Consider the following 16,546-nt stretch of genomic DNA (forward strand, 5'->3'; position numbering starts at 1 on the left):
TTTCTGGTTCTAGTAGGTGAGCAGTGCCGCCCTGAGGTCGTGCGCCAGGATGAGTCTTACGCTCCTGATTGGACGCTTAAAGGAGCTCTTCTTATTGACCAGCCATTACTTTCCTGCCGCTTTAACGGCCACCGCCCGCGAGGGTGAAGAGACGCTGACTAGACACGCCTATTCTAACAACAGATCACTAAAAACCCACTGGGTAGCTTTTCAGTAGTACAAAGTGCGTTCTATTGTTCTCTGTTGTTAATTTTAACTATTATCGTCACCATTTGACTCCCTTGCGTGGCATAATGCCGTGGACTTTGTGGGCGCAGTATGTGAAAGGACCAAATTTCGGAGTGCATATTCTGACGAATCAACAAGAACTCGCTTAATCAAAAAAAAAATTCGTAGGAAAAACAGTACACGCCTCCACGGTTATGCCAAGGTACAGACTCAACTGTGCGAGTCGCGTGGGATTCTTCTATGTAGAGTACTTCCGCAGTACTGAATCAGAAGCAAGCTGTTATAAGAAGGCAAGAAAGGGTGTGGATTGACACTAGCTCATTAAAATTTAAGGGAGCCCAAGTTCAGCTCATTGGCTGACTATGCTTTCAAAATGAACCATATCTCTCAACAAAGGAGGTACTTCATCCCTTCAAGGCACAAGCCTATATCTGACCACAGCAGATAACTGTGCAAGAACATACCCTCTCATGCAAGGAAGCAATGTAGTCGGCTCCGCCGAGCTCAAGGGAACGTGCAGCGGCCACCATAGAATACCAAATGTATAATCACTTGCCACAGGGTTATCCCTATGCCCAATAATATATAGTAAGCTATACCCGTAACAAGTTCACATCAAAGTATGGTTGAAGTATAGGCGGTATCCTTAATATGACGCCCCAAGAATATGTTTAACGCTACGGCCACGACAGTAAAAATTAGGGGAAAATAGAAAGTAAATGGTACGATATTCTATAGAGCTAAGTATTAAGTAAAATTCCCCGAAAAGAGTCGGCGGAGATGCGATTCCCATTGACTTCGGAGTTAGCAGGATTTAGGGACGATCAACAGAGTCGACGAGAGCGAGCATATATTGTAGAGACGCCGAGGCATAGGCTTGGGTCTTCTTACTTAGGAGAACGCATTAGGGGGCTACGGGAGCACGCAAGAACATCCAGTAACGGGCCAATTAGCGGGCGAGAGACGCCATCGAACGTTGGATGGAGTTAAGCCTAGGGACTAGGGCCCAAGTAGCCAGAGCGATATTATCCATTGTACAAACGACTTTGGCCCTAGTAAACATAACGAAATCGGATATTCTCTCGATCTGTCAAATCCTCAAAACCATCCAGATCCTGGGAACCTTCGGGGGATGTATCTTCCACGCTTGTTAAGTGATCTTTCTTGGAATTCTGCCTTTTTAGATAGAATCGTAAAAATAATAGAATACACTCCAAGAGAGTGTAGCATACAAGATGAATACTAAACGCAGTGAAATAACGCGGCGCATCATTAGTCAAGAATATTTGAGGGCCTGGAAGTATATCAATTAGTCTTGTGGGCTCCAAATAGTTGACCAAACACCATGCCGATCTTACCAATAGCATTCCCAACAGCCCATGAAATAAAGTTCGCAGCAATAACTGTTGACTTCTTTGACTGGCCAGCAACATTACGGGATATCATCGAGAGTGCGAGGGTCTGTGCTGCCCAGAATGAGAGGGTGATGTAATAACTGATGAGCAAGCCAGCCTTGGTTGCCAGGGTTGTATTCTGGACAGACATAAGAACAATTGTACCAATGAAAGACCTAAAATATCATCATGTGAGAATTTGTTTTTCAGGGTTGGAAGTGTAATGGGGTACTCACGGAATGCAGTACGCTGCCATGACTATCAAGTTTTGATTGGTTTTCTTGACAAGCCACGACGAGGTTAAGAGCACAATAATAATATATGCCCCCAAAACCATGGACAAGAGCTGGGTTTGAAGCGTAGTAAAGTGGAATCCTTTGATAATAATGTTCGCAAAGGTGCCCAGTCCACTCGTTGGTAGGGTGGTGAACAGCTGGATCCCACAGTAGCACCACATCTGTGGATCGCGAAGAGCTTCGAAGACCTGATACTTTCGGAACTTCTTATTCTGGATACCGGTATGGTTATCTCTAACTCTTTCGACCATTAACCGCTTATCTTCCTCGGAAAAGCATTTTGCTGTCATGGGGGAATCTGGCATGTAGCATATGACAAAAATACCGAGGAGGACCGAAAAACACCCATAGGCGATAAAAAGCGCTTGCCATGATTTTATGACTTTGTCGGAGCCAATGAGGCTAAAAAGATAGGCCAGGAGTCCCCCAATCATCTGCTGGAATCCGTTCATCATATACCTAGATACATAGGCATCAATGAGTGTCCGTAATCATATCAGCAACCGGGTTCATACCAGAAGGTAACCGTCTGTGCTTGTTCAGAACGCTTGTACCACATACTTGACAAGCGGACAAAAGATGGCTGGGCACAAGCTTCAAATACACCGAGGAGAATTCGAACCGTCAGAATCCCGCCGAAATTCTTGATAGTCGCGTGTAAAGCCAGGACGGATCCCCATATGATGATATTACATCCGAGATACTTGGCAATGGGCACCCGCTGGATTATCCAGTTGGTTGGATACTCGACTACCAAAATGGAGAGATAAACACACGTAGACAACCAAGCATACTGTTGCTTGTCAGCTTCGATCCCGACAATGGAGAATCGTGGAAGCTTACCTGATTTTGGCTGATGTGCGCATCATCTAATAGCCCCATGATCGAAGTAAAAGACAAGGTGCCTTTATCCAGAGCTTGAACGAGGTATGTGAAGACCATAATGGTTAAAATCCGATAGTCAACCAAGCGGCGCAATCGACGATTTGTCGTCTCGTCCACTTCTACCCTGCCCATGGCCGCGTATTTTTGCACATCTTGATCAACACGATCACCAACGGCGCAGGTCTTTAGTTCTTCATCCAAGTCTATACGGGGATCTTGTTCGACATGTTCACATTCCGTTTTGAAGCCAGCCGAGGGTTCTCTCCCCTCGATTCCCTTCATTATCGGCTTGTTAAACTCGGACATAAGAAACAAACATACACTAGGAGAGCTCAAAAGCTTTCGCAGAAGTGAAGACGAGAGGGCATAAGAAAACACGCGGCCGCGCCTTGCTGCCCCTATATAGGTAGCACCTAGAGAGTAGATACGGGCTGGAAAAGTGCTTCCTATAGACCGACAAACCGCTAAGCTCCACAAATGAGCGCCAACCCCACAATCCCCATTCTTGGTAAAGCTTGACCCCGCGTTCTCCTCCTGCTCACGATTGCCAAGACGGAGAAAATAAATGGCAAGCTGATAGAAGAAAATTTTAAGAGGAGTCCTCTCGCACCCAGGGCGGATTGCGCAGTCACTGACTAGCCAAACGCTACGCTATGGCCTCCACGAGCTTCGGTATAATAGCATCCGAATAGCCTTGCCCCATTAGCGGTCGGGCCAAATTATCTCGACGCCAGGTAACTACCCTAGAGTACGTTATTAACCCCCCTATGACTTATGTCGTGGAAATTCCAGACAGGAAGCAGGATATACACTTCTCAGTCTTTACTATTGTCTGGAAATCATCATGTCAAACCACCAAGGCTTCTCTGTTGACCGCCCGATTTCGAACGATATACATGCTTCTATAAAGAGTCTCATCCACAACCTGATAAATATCAAAGATGAAACAGGAAGATTCCTGCTGCACCTTTCAGATGGGCGCGTCATAGATACAAAATCATGGGATGGCTGGGAATGGACTCATGCTATTGGGCTTTATGGTATCTGGAAATACTATGAGCTGACTGGAGACGAATCTCTGCTGAAAATAATCGAAGACTGGTTCGCTGCCCGATTTGCTGAAGGCGGAACCACCAAGAATATCAACACAATGGCTGTTTTTCTCACCCTGGCCTATGTGTATGAGAAAACAAACAACCCAATCTATCTTCCTTGGCTGGATGCGTGGGCTGAATGGGCATTCCACGAGCTTCCTCGGACGCGTTACGGCGGAATGCAACACAAAACCTATGCGATGGAGCACAAACAACAGCTATGGGATGACACACTGATGATGACCGTGTTGCCTCTGGTCAAAATTGGCAAGCTGCTTGGGAGAGAACAATATATTACGGAGGCAAAAAAGCAGTTACTTATTCATATCAAATATCTTTGCGACACTAAGACTGGTCTCTTCTATCACGGCTGGACGTTCGAGGATGGTGGTCATAACTTTGCGGAGGCGCTATGGGCTCGCGGAAATAGTTGGGTGACGATCGTGATACCCGAAATTATTGAGCTCATGGAGCTTTCTCCGATGGATCCTCTGCGGTCATTCTTAGAGGATACACTTGACGCTCAATGTTCCGCCTTGCGACAGTTCCAGGAACCCTCCGGCTACTGGCGCACGCTGTTGAACCACAATGACGAAGGTTCGTATATAGAGGCATCCGCAACGGCCGGATTTGCTTTTGGTATCCTAAAAGGAGTGCGGAAGAGATATCTCAACAGCCAATATCGAGAGGTAGCGGATAAGGCCGTTCTGGCTGTACTGGACTCAATTAGTGCAGATGGCGAATTACGCAACACCAGCTTTGGAACCGGAATGGGAGATACGCTAGACCATTATCGGCAGATTGCTGTGACAGCCATGCCATATGGCCAAGCGATGGCTATAATGGCGCTTGGAGAGTATTTGCGAACTTATATTTGACGAGAAGGTGCGCCTCAGGACTTATGAGGATATAATATCTGTCTTGTTCATAGTCCTAGTTTTATGAGAATCCTTCCAGTTAGATTTTCAATCCCGATAACAGCTGAATGGGCATCTTATTCACTCACTATCATAAAGACGAAGTATAGTAGGAGTAGAATCACACCTTGTACGGTCGAGGACAAACGGGGAAAATGATATCCGGCTAGTATGCAAATCCATGGCCCAATAGATTGCGGCTGAGCAAGTAGCAACTAACGTAATATAGTGGAAGCTTAAGTCTATCGACAGAGCGAAATGATACGTGGGAAAATGTTCCCAAGTTATGCAAAGCATGCTGATCGTACTTCAATTCTGCCACATATTATGGGCACGGACTCAGCGAAGCGTCTGACTCTGACCGAAAAGAATCCTTCTCGGGTTATTTGAGAGCGATAGGCGGGTGAAATCGTCATCACCGATTGGTAGTGAAAATAAAAAGTAAATTGAACGAAGGATTCCCCATACCAAATGACCAGCTACAATTTATCCTGTGCGTGTACAAGCAAGCTAAGAATTTAGAAGAAAGGTGATTCTATCAAGCACACGGCAAGAAAATATTAACTTATCATATATGTGACAGATGGCGATATCTACTGGAGTCTGTCTCTATCCCCCAACATTCGACAACCACCACGATGGGTTTGGAATATGCAACACCAAGCCACAGATATCCTGGAGATTTCGCTGTACAGACTCCAGCATAAAAGGCTGGAGCCAAAACGCGTATGAAATCGAGATTAACCGAAATGAGCGTGTGGAATCGTACCGCGTAGAATCGGCAGATTCTCTGCGGGTACCATGGCCGAGCTCGCCTCTGGGCTCAAAAGAAGCCGCACAGGTTCGCGTGAGATCATTTGGATATTCTTTAAATAAACCGGAGCCCCGACCAACAGACTGGTCTGCATGGGCTTCTTTAGAGACTGGGTTACTTGAGAGGGCAGAATGGCATGCTCAATTGATCACAGGCCAGTTAATCACATCCCCTGATAAGCCAATTCGACCTCTTTTACTCCGGCGTTCATTCCAAACTCCAGCTGGATTGAAGGTCAGGCGTGCACGCTTATATATTACGGCTCAAGGGGTTTACCATGCCTATATGAATGGTTGCCGCGTGGGAGATCATTTCATGGCCCCAGGCTTTACAGCTTACCGATTCCGATTTTCTTACCAGCAGTTCGATGTGACAAAGCTCGTACATAATAGCCACACAAATTTTCTAGCTGCGGAGGTTGGAGAAGGATGGTATGCATCGAGCCTCTGGCGAGAGGGCCGCCAAATATATGGGAAGAATATCGGCCTTGTTGCCCAGTTAGAGATCGATTTTGAAGGCGAAAACGCGCCCTTTGTCGTCACTACAGATGCTGAATGGGAATGGAGTATGGGTCCTATCCAGGCAAGTGAGCTATACAACGGAGAGTTGTATGATATGAGAGAAGAACAGCCGGGGTGGAGGGTCGGCTCTGGAGGCCCTTTAAGCACCGCGTGGTCGAAAGTCACTGTGTTACCGCTGCCGTCAGAAACGCTGTCTTCTCCCGAAGGGCCACCAGTGCGAGTGACTGAAGAGATTCCACCCCAGAGAATATTCAGATCTCCATCTGGCAAGCTCTTAATTGACTTTGGTCAGAATCTTGTGGGCATACTGCGAATTCAATCATTGTCAAAACCTGATGGCCACTGCGTGATATTCCAGCATGCAGAAGTCCTAGAACGTGGCGAAATTTGCATGCGGCCTCTCCGCGCAGCCAAATGCACTGACAAAATTGTATGTTCTGGTAGAGAGTTGGAGGCTTGGTCACCGAGTTTCACTTTTCATGGGTTTCGATACGTGCAAGTGGAAGGATGGTCTCCAGATGACGCTATGTGTCCGCTCCAAGAGGATAGTATCAGAGCACTCGTTTTGCACAGCGATATGAAGCGCACAGGCTGGTTCTCTTGCTCAGACAGCCGTATCAACCGCCTTCATGAGAACTCTGTCTGGAGTATGCGTGGAAACTTTTTGTCAATCCCGACGGACTGTCCTCAGCGAGACGAACGGCTCGGCTGGACGGGAGACATTTCGATATTTAGTCCTACCGCAAATTTCCTCTACGACACAGATGGAATGTTATCTGACTGGCTTGTCGATCTTTCTCTAGAACAGAATGATGGCAACGGTGTTCCACCTATGATTGTACCCAATGTCCAGTTTGCGAAGCAGCCACGTCCTCCACAGGCCGTTTGGGGAGACGGGGCGGTTCTGGTTCCATGGTCGCTTTATCGATCATTTGGCGACAAAGCAATCTTGCAACGGCAATACCACAGTATGAAGTCTTGGCTCGACCAAGGCTGCGCTCGTGGTGAGGATGGACTCTGGACTGATACTCTTTGGCACCATGGAGACTGGCTGGACCCATCCGCTCCCCCCGAGGACCCTGGGAATGGCCAGACTGATGGGGTCTATGTTGCAGATGCCTATTTGGTGTATGTAACAGGGATCTTGAGCCAGATAGCAATGATCCTTGAGAAGCCCCATGAGGCCAAACGATACAGCGAGGATCATATTCGCCTTAGGTGTGTCTTCCAAGAGAAGTACATCACTCCAAAAGGAATGGTCATGTGTGATACACAAACCTCTCTCTCCCTCGCTTTGATGTTTTCGCTCTTTGAGACACAAGACCAGGTGAAGACAGCCGGTCAACGACTGGCTCGTAAAGTGCGTTTTGCCAGATTTCGTGTGGCTACCGGATTTGCGGGAACTCCTATCGTTACACACGCTCTAAGTAAGACCGGTCGGAATGATCTAGCTTATCGGATGCTCCTGGAAACCAATTGCCCATCCTGGCTATATCCCGTTACTATGGGGGCCACAACGACGTGGGAGAGGTGGAATAGTATGCTGCCAGATGGAACAATTAACCCTGGACAGATGACCAGCTTCAACCATTATGCGTTGGGCTCAGTCGTTAATTGGCTTCATGAAAACGTCGGCGGCATCAGCATTATCGAGCCGGGATGGAGGGTTTTTAAAGTCCAGCCTGTTCCAGGAGGGACGATTAAGAGTGCATGCATTCAATATGAAAGTCCATATGGGTTCATTGAATGTTCCTGGAGCGTACAGGATGCTTCAAGGTTTATCATGAAGCTCAGCATCCCTCCTAACACTTCCGCATTGGTCTTCCTTCCAGAGGAGGGTTGCGTGTCAAGCAATGAGAAAAAAGGAAATCTTCTACCCTCTGGGTACTACGAAATGAGTTGCCAGTTCAAGGCTGATCCTTGGCCTCCATCGCCTCTAGAGACATTGTTTAAACCGCCAGCACGCAGGGTCACAGATTAATCAGTAACCAAATTTTTTAGGAGAGTTTAGTACTATTACAGAGCGACAGCAAAAGGTAAATAGAAAGAAGATCCAGCCCTAAGCATTTTCAACCTCTGTTTCCTAAATAACTGTTACATTTCCTTCTGCATGGAAGACGCCACTTAGCATCGTCCCCATGCTATAGTTAAAATGATAACGAATATAGATGTAGTTAGTACCGATCTCTTGTCTGGAAAAGTTAAGACAAATATAAGAACTATAAAGGTGCGGATGAATCTTCCCTATTACCGGGATCATGTTACTCTACCAGTAGGTCTTGTTTGGCCTATAAATTCATCCTACTCGCTATATGCAGCTATTACAATGCTTGACACGATTGAGGATTATTCAGTGCCATGGTGGTTGACTGAACTAGTTCTCTTTTGGGAAATTTGTGAGGTGGGCAGCGCGCTAGGGGTGGGCTGCTCGCCTGGGAATTACCTTAATGGGCCATCTATTGCTGTAATCTGTCGTCACTCTATGTACTGGGTCAATATATAACCCATAACTGATAGAGAAGTTGTCTAGGAGCGGGCTGTGATGTGGCCGCTGTAGTGGTTACTTGACACTGAAAAGCAGCGAGTTAAGTTCAATAGATAGAAAGAAGAAACATGGCTACTTCCATGAGAAAGATATCGGAAGAGGCCTTCAACTGAATGCGGTAAAAGGTGCGGTAAAAGGGACCGTGAGGGTTTAAATGTCAACATCTACTGAGGACCAGTATCGTAGCAGTAATAATCCTGAAATACTATCAAGTCTGTATCAACAGGAGGACCCCCTCGTAGGTTTACCATTGATACTCTTTGTTCAGCCCCCACTCGATGGCGGCAATCTGTAAAGCAAGGATGGGGGAGAACTGCCTCGACCAGAGAAAGCTGCCCGTCATGAACCAGAACCCTGGCATCCCAGTCGGTCTCCATACCTATGAGCGAGAAATGTTAGCCATCTGGCGACTGCGCAAGGTGAGGGATACGCGAACTTACGCCAAACCGCTCCTGGCTCGCATCCAAGCTACATATCTCGCCCACCTTGTCCATAACTTCCCTAGGCATGATCCGCTCAATCCCCTTGTGCGTGCGTTCGAAGCCCGTGGCAAGGATAACGACATCAGACTCGACTTGAGTACCATCGGCTAGGGTAATTCCGGCTGGGTAATATTCCTGAACGCCTCCCTCACATCTCCGTACCTGAATCCGGCCATCGATGATCATCTCGCATGCCCCCTGATCAATATAGAAATGACCTGCCTTGATAAGCTGATGATCAACGAGACTGTCACCCTGGTCGCCCCTCTTGACCACCAATCCGGCCTTTTCCAGCCCATCCAACATGTCCTTATCCAACACTGCCATCATCTGCGACGCCCCAACACTAAGAGTCCGAACAACAGCCGTCGGCAGCGAGTTACCGAGAAGATCCGCATCCTCAGTACTCAAGCCCGGCGTATCCCACAGCTTCACCTGGAGCTCTTCCATGGACTTGAGAGACGTAACGAAAATAGGGCTGCGCTGCACTATCGTGACCGATTTCGCCCCGTGATTGGCGAAGTCCTGGGCGACGTCATGTGCGCTTGTTCCGGCGCCGATGATGGTTATTTTCTTGCTCTGCACATTGGGCACAAAGCTCGCGGATTCATGCGCGGATGTGTGGTACAGCTGGCCCTTAAAAGTGTCCTCGCCGGGAAAGGCGGGCCGGATGGGGATATCGCTGAGTAGGCCCGTGGCGAGGACGAGGTGCTTGGTGTTGACGCTCTGTACGCCGCCGTCATTGGATTGGAGCTCGACCGAGTACCGCTGGGTCGACGGATTGTACTCAATGTTCGTGGCTAGCGTGCCATGTCTGACATTGAGAGCCATAATATCCCCGTAGTGCTCAATCCATCTGATAATGTGCTCTCGGTCGAGGTAGCGCGGCCAATTGGTGGGGTACTTCAAGAACGGAAAATGGTCTGTGTAGATCGGGGTGTGTGATTTGATTGACGCGTACCTGGCACGCCATGAGTCTCCGGGGCGGGATGTTTTGTCGACGACTAGATATTTGAGGCCGAGCTTTTGTAGGTGTGCGGCCAGAGCAAGGCCCGATTGACCTGGTACTTGAGTTAGTTGGATTGCTCGTGGGGTTCGGTCATTCGGCAACGGTTGATTCACCTGCTCCCACAACCAAGACTTGCAGACTACTGTCCTCATCGGTCAATTGGGTTCCAGATCCACTAGACTGTACCCCGGCCTCCTTCGCCCTCTGTGCCTCCAGCTCCTCTTCCCCATTCAGCCGCTCCAGCACCGTAAATACCGTCCAGGCCTTCCACTCCTCGGGCCCCACATTCGCCAGGCGAAGAACACCCCTCCCCTTGCCAAACTTGGTCTTGAACCCAAACCCAGCCTGGATGAAGCGCAGTCCACCCAGGTCGGCCAGGTGCGGTTGCAATGCGCCTGGCTGATCAAGTTTCGGGTCTGAAAAGTCACTTGTGGAGCTAGCGAGGTAGCTGGAGATGGCCTTGGACCCGTTATGGCACGCAAAGTCCCATGAGAAGGAAATAAAATCACGCCACCAAGATTCCTTCTCAAGGAAGTGGGCTTGGATATCATCTGGACGACCCGTGGAGAGGCTCTTGGAGAACGTGGTGAGCCACTTGCTGGCGATCTCGGCTGCACAGAGCCGTTCTGCGTCAACGGATGGGTGTAGACTGAGTTGGGGAAGAGCCGCAAGCGGCGGGAATTCATCAGACAGTGATCCCATGATAGCTGGTAGTGATTGAGAGGGATGTTCAAGAATAAAGCGAGGAAATGTCTGCGTTGCTGGAAACCCAGTCGGCGGATAGCCCTAATTTATAGCTTAAGAGCTGACAGCTGTGTACACGCCGTTGATGATCCCGACAGGGTTGCGTAGGCCGTTAGGTGTCTAGCGCTCATTGTGTCAAGACAAGGCCCCTGGATTGGAGCTGAAGCCACCAATGTATTCGTGAGATATGGCCAAGCCCCCACGAGAGCCTCACTACAATTGTCCCACCGACGATCCACCCGCTCGAGTATTCGTCCAAAAACGGTTTAGTATGGGACCAGCTACGCCTATTCGTCCCAAAGAGGGCAAGTGTCATCCTTCCTCGTGCTGGCCGACTCTCATTCGCCGACTTACCAAGTTCAGCCTCCATAAGGACCGCCTGAACGACACAGCTAGACAGCAGAGCTTCACCAAATGGACGAAAATGCCGCAGAAGGGACATACGCGGAGTAGAGCCGGATGTCTGACGTGCCGGAAACGCCACCTCCGATGCGACGAGCAGCGCCCATCTTGGTGGGTAATTTGGGGTCGATGAATTCTGCTACGCGACTCCCGGCTAATTCTTCGTCTATTAGCCAAACATGCCTTGCCAGTAACCGGTCATGCAGCTATCCACTCGCGGTTATCCCTCTTCGGGACCGGAGGATGTTGCAGAAGAACGCGCTCCCACCTGGCCAGCTGCCTCCTTGGGCGTTTGCCGAGACCCAAAGTCTGACGCGATGGAGATTACCCAAAAGCACAATCGTCGATCCATTCGATACACTCCCGGTGAAAATGCCATTTAAGTCGCAAGAATTATACCGTTACTGTATGTCTATGGAAACCCGGCAACAATATGCGGCTAACATGCCCCACGACAGTCTACCAAACCGGGGCAGCCTTTGTAGCGGCTCCGCTAGACCCGAAGAATGACTGGTGGGTTTGATCCATCTGTGTCTGATATATGCTAAAACTGGCACCGGCAGCGTTGCCCTAGCCACACTCGATGAGCACGCTCTGAGAAGCACCATCTTGATAGCCAGCGTGCACTACTCGTGGAACACGGGCGATTTGCGGGCCTACGAGTCTGTCTATCTTCTCCACAAGGTCGAGAGCATACGCCTCATCAACATCTGGCTTGACACCTACGACTCCAAGAGATTTGTCGTTTGTGTGAGACAGATCTTGACGATATGCCTAGCGGAGGTAAAGACCGGTTTTTCCATGATCCAACCTGTAGCCTGGGCTAACCCTTCATATACCTAGGCTTGCCTGGCTAATCTTGCCGCAGCGGGGACGCACCTTGATGGGGTGATGGCACTTTTTGACACACACGACGCAATGACTGGCACCGCGGGGGATACCGTTGGCGATCTAGACCGCGAGCTCGCGAATCACTATCTTCTCCTGTAAATACTACCCCGAACAGAAAACCTTATCCCCCTACTAAGATTGCACTATCCAGGACCTCGTGTTTCGTTCTCGCCCTGAAGAGCCGCCTCGACGATTTCATCATGTTCCGCGCAGCCCAGGGCCTCCCCTCGGATAACAATGACGGCTCGTCGCCCGACCAGGCCATCAAGCTCTACCAGAAATGGCACGGGATGGAGTATGCAGGCCTCGATACGAGACTGAAAGCCATGCGCCTGTTTCCCTATTTTTTCAGCCCGCCTCCGACGAATGTTCCGCGGAGCAAAACAATGGTGGTCGATGCGCTTCCAATCATCGAGTGTCTTGCATCCATCACGGACACCCTGGATCAAGTTCAAGCGAACCGGACTTCGGAGCACATGCACCGCGTGTGGAACGATGGTGGGCCGACGAGGTTGCTTCTCGCACTCGTTACTTCCCACGTATCGTGTTTTCTCACGAGCGACGAGCCAAAGAACAATGCAGGGGGCCATCCGGTCAACAGCGGGCATCGTCATCAAACATCCTGGAGCGGCATTGCCGCAGTGGCAGAATTATACATGCACAGCGTGCTGGGCATTATGAACGCGGGGGCGCCAATCGAGTGTCGGCTCCTCTATCGCATTCTAATTATCCTCCAAAGGGATGTGGAGGATACACGACACGCTATCCTCACCTACGAGCACGGATCACTGTCGGAGTCTCTCTGGGTCTGGAAAGTCTTCACGGGAGTCATGGCCATCGCTCGGAGCCCGCACACGTATGAGCTGATTACACGCCCTACAGCCATTCCAGACCCGCGCGCCAGGTGCTCGTGTCCGTGTCAGGGGAGGTTAAAGAGGGTCTATCAGGGGTTTCGAAACTGCGCGCGGTCTTGGAGTGTGGTTTCGGGGACGACGAGGTGGGAAGATGTGGAACATATCTTGACAGAGATAGCCTGGCCGTGTGTTTTACCTCGGGGGGGTAGGGGGTTTGCAGCTGATGCATGGGCTCGAGTACTTCTATAAGAGACTATACCATCAATCTGAAAACGAGATAGAATAGATTGAGCCAGACCGATGTGGAGCAAAGGGGGGGTACCCTAGGAGTTCCCGGCACGATCCGAGACCAGCTGTAAACTGCACAGAATCAATTGCGTTGACTTGGGCGTGTTGATCGAAGCGCAGGCTAAGGTGTAAACAGCAGCCCTGTCAGCAGCACTTCCGAGCGAGATACCGCGAGAAGATCCGGTCGATGAAGATTTTGTATTGATTGCGGAACGTTGTATGGGTCATCACTCGCAGTATTGCCTTTAAAAGCCGTTCTCTTGGGAACCATCGAACGTATGTAACAGGAATTGCGGGCTTTAACAGTCGCAGGGCGGAAAGTGTGGCCACGTATTGTACAGAAATCGAAGGCGTGACAATGACTCGGCCTAGGGAAAGAGAGTGCGGTAGGAAAACATCTTCCTGGATTCAACAAGACAAAAGGCAGACTATAGAATGTTCGTCGTGAGCCGGCCTAGTCGAAGCAGCCAATCCTTATCATATTAAAAGCCCTTACTGCACTGTACAATTGTCATCGATAACAGCACTAACAGCACCGTGTCCTGCAAGATCAAGCCCTGATCGTAATCGGTTTTCCAGGTGGTTCTACAGCTGCTGCAAACAAATAAAAAACTATATCGTCATATCGCTCCATGATTGCAGCGATGAGGTATATGTGCTCCTGTCAACTCATCGATAGACAATGGGCGCTGCCATAGGTGTATGATGATTTCTGGACGTCCATCAAGGTGGTTGAAAGGTCTGTCTGTGTTTCCACGAATGATGTAGTGAGTTGAAATGCCGAACAAGGTCTAAAGCCACCTCGTTACATTTTCGATATATGCCCACTACACCCTTGAATAAAGTCCCTGGTGTGCAGAGACGAGTCATGTATACCGCATCAAACCGTTAATCTACTTGTGTTTGCCCAAAAAAAAAATCGAAAGTGGGATTCTGGCCATGCGCACCACGAACCACATCTGTATGCCGCAACCAGAGTCTGGGATACTTGCCCTAACACAGATCCCGCCGTTAATACTGCCGACTACTGGAATAGGACCTTGTTTGGTCCGTTTGAATGGGATACCTGTGCATCCCACTTGAAGCAATACGATTGTGCCGACAACCTGGGGTTTGCAGCTGACACCGCGGGGGCCACAGAGAACTTCTACGGGCCGGATTATATTCCCGAAGTCGGGACGGGGAGGTTCACGAACATGGGTGGTTCCATCTCTACCCTTATCAGTGGCAATACTTTTACCTGGACGTTTGGGCCGTCGTCGTACCCTATCACTGCAGCTAAGAGCAACACTGCTGTTACATATTCTACTTGGGCCAGCTATACAGCTATACGACAGGCCAAGCATCACAGGAGGCGGATGGGGCAGTCTGCTGCTCTACTCTGGCCAAGGCCGAGGATTCTGATATCTATTATTTTTGTTGGGCTAAGTATTGTGTTGGTAGGCTTTTGAGCAGTTGTTCGAATACATGGTTTAATATGATGCAGCCTAGTATCGTTACGCCAACCTGTGGAAGAACACCTGAAGCTTCCTGAGGTGCATCCAGCGATTCTAGCGCAGCACGGTGGGATTACACAGCGGGTATCACGATACCTTGCTCCAGTGCCTTGCGATATCCTTGAATGCGCCGGCCCGAAAGAATACAAGCTCGTCGAAGGACACCTTCTGAAGTGACCTACCATCCAGTACACTGACGCGATACTAAAGATTTTGAGAACAATGAGTCTCCATGTGTTTCATATGTTGCTTGCTGTCTTGACCATAGAACTGAGATTAGGGATGTCACTACCGAAAGTATAAAAAGCCACTTGTCTGAGCCTGTAGTAGGACTGCAGAATTCACCCTCCTACATCTCAAGTATCGGGAAATACTAGGCGGGTAAGTAAATTCAAGACAAAAAAAGATGATGACGAGAGTGGGATTTGAACCCACGCCCCTTTCGAGACTGGAACCTTACTCCAGCGCCTTGGACCGCTCGGCCATCTCGCCTTACCATAATAGTGACTTTTAAAAATATGCATGTACTTCCAACAATCTCTCGTAGCGGATACGAGGTAGACATATACTTTCAACATTCGCTAAAGCCCTATCTAATAGTATGTGTATTTATTGCGCCTAATAGTAGTTGATCGAGTGCAATTAGGTGCCCAGCGACCTTCCACGCAATACCACGTAAATATAGCAATAGTAGGAACAATAGTAACCATACTAAGGAAAATTATATATTGCACCCATACAGAACCATAGGGTGATAGGGGCTCGGAACAGTGCTATTTCCCTCCCGGCCAACCACAAATAGTTCCGGCTGCAAAGAAAGTAAGGTCCACTAAATATTACCAGTCAAACTTGTGCGAATTGGGCGATGTAACAGACGAAGGCGCGATGGCTCCCACATGATCCACGATTGAGATACTAGTAGATATACTCTAAAATATCACCCTCTGATATTGCTAATGGAGCAACTAGAGACCGAATGGAAGCTTGACATCCAACGCCGCTCTATGATGGGAACGCGAAGATTGATGATATTGACTTATCCCAAACAGGAGTACGTAGTAGAGAAGCCCGGAAGGCCCTGTCACTCACGTGACCAGTGGTTTGTCGTACGAAATGGGGTGGCCGCTTTCTCTAATTTGAATAATATGATCCCTGAGGGTGCCTACTTATTTATATAGTTACTACATGGACGGTGTTGATGAAGACGATCGAGATTGTCATGCTGATGTACCTTGCGTTGGTACTTCTTGCTCAGATATGCAATAGTGAGGCTAGCTTACCAATCATAGGCGAGATGGCCGAGCGGTCCAAGGCGCTGGAGTAAGGTTCCAGTCTCGAAAGGGGCGTGGGTTCAAATCCCACTCTCGTCAACATTTTTTACATTTCTATACACTTTTCTACCCCGGAATATCATCGCTGGCATGAAGTGTATCCCAGTGCAGAAGTAATCATGAGATAACAGTGGATGGTGCTGACCGCAACATGCATAGATTGTATCCATTGCCGCTGTACAATACGAATCCACAGACTAAGCTCTCCTAACACATATATTCCAAATGTTGGCTCCCCCTTCAAAGCATCTGATTGGGGTTACAATACGTCTTTAATCACCTGGCTACTTCAAAAGGCGGCCAAGTGTTGTTGTCTCTACTACTGCTCCCCGGCGTTCTACATAGATTTTCCGCG

The 16,546-nt window shown here is 49.0% G+C and overlaps 5 protein-coding genes and 2 non-coding genes across 7 annotated transcripts; 4 read left to right on the plus strand and 3 right to left on the minus strand.

Moving 5' to 3' along the window:
• Positions 1 to 1,280: 1,280 nt before the first annotated feature.
• Positions 1,281 to 3,085, minus strand: BDV59DRAFT_191950 (major facilitator superfamily domain-containing protein; the record flags this gene model as incomplete). Its single annotated transcript, XM_073691974.1, has 6 exons — positions 1,281 to 1,522; positions 1,587 to 1,798; positions 1,859 to 2,377; positions 2,434 to 2,711; positions 2,762 to 3,006; positions 3,037 to 3,085. 6 exons carry the CDS (start codon positions 3,083 to 3,085, stop codon positions 1,281 to 1,283), a joined length of 1,545 nt encoding a protein of 514 aa, XP_073550335.1.
• A 562-nt stretch (positions 3,086 to 3,647) lies between these two features.
• BDV59DRAFT_200205 (glycoside hydrolase family 88/105 protein) lies at positions 3,648 to 4,775 on the plus strand (the record flags this gene model as incomplete). The annotated part of the gene is made up of 1 exon (XM_073693525.1): positions 3,648 to 4,775. The coding sequence occupies one exon, from the start codon at positions 3,648 to 3,650 to the stop codon at positions 4,773 to 4,775; it is 1,128 nt and encodes a 375-aa protein (XP_073550336.1).
• A 622-nt stretch (positions 4,776 to 5,397) lies between these two features.
• Positions 5,398 to 8,130, plus strand: BDV59DRAFT_191952 (bacterial alpha-L-rhamnosidase-domain-containing protein; the record flags this gene model as incomplete). Its single annotated transcript, XM_073691975.1, has 1 exon — positions 5,398 to 8,130. The coding sequence occupies one exon, from the start codon at positions 5,398 to 5,400 to the stop codon at positions 8,128 to 8,130; it is 2,733 nt and encodes a 910-aa protein (XP_073550337.1).
• A 736-nt stretch (positions 8,131 to 8,866) lies between these two features.
• BDV59DRAFT_156850 (flavin-containing monooxygenase) lies at positions 8,867 to 11,001 on the minus strand. The gene is made up of 3 exons (XM_073687455.1): positions 10,299 to 11,001; positions 9,135 to 10,237; positions 8,867 to 9,073 (listed from the first exon to the last, which is right to left on the minus strand). The coding sequence occupies exons 1-3, from the start codon at positions 10,885 to 10,887 to the stop codon at positions 8,939 to 8,941; spliced, it is 1,827 nt and encodes a 608-aa protein (XP_073550338.1). The 5' UTR covers positions 10,888 to 11,001; the 3' UTR covers positions 8,867 to 8,938.
• A 147-nt stretch (positions 11,002 to 11,148) lies between these two features.
• BDV59DRAFT_174171 (Zn(II)2Cys6 transcription factor domain-containing protein) lies at positions 11,149 to 13,525 on the plus strand. Its single transcript, XM_073689036.1, has 6 exons — positions 11,149 to 11,442; positions 11,505 to 11,737; positions 11,790 to 11,844; positions 11,895 to 12,114; positions 12,175 to 12,317; positions 12,374 to 13,525. The coding sequence occupies exons 1-6, from the start codon at positions 11,201 to 11,203 to the stop codon at positions 13,323 to 13,325; spliced, it is 1,845 nt and encodes a 614-aa protein (XP_073550339.1). The 5' UTR covers positions 11,149 to 11,200; the 3' UTR covers positions 13,326 to 13,525.
• A 1,745-nt stretch (positions 13,526 to 15,270) lies between these two features.
• Positions 15,271 to 15,352, minus strand: BDV59DRAFT_t64. The gene has a single exon. It is a non-coding gene; the product is annotated as a tRNA-Leu (tRNA).
• Positions 15,353 to 16,148: 796 nt separating this feature from the next.
• On the plus strand, positions 16,149 to 16,230 carry BDV59DRAFT_t63. The gene has a single exon. It is a non-coding gene; the product is annotated as a tRNA-Leu (tRNA).
• The last annotated feature ends 316 nt before the right edge of the window (positions 16,231 to 16,546 follow it).

Source organism: Aspergillus ambiguus (genome assembly GCF_047715705.1).
Source record: "Aspergillus ambiguus strain CBS 117.58 unplaced genomic scaffold BDV59scaffold_7, whole genome shotgun sequence".
NCBI classification, from domain to species: Eukaryota; Fungi; Ascomycota; class Eurotiomycetes; order Eurotiales; family Aspergillaceae; genus Aspergillus; species Aspergillus ambiguus.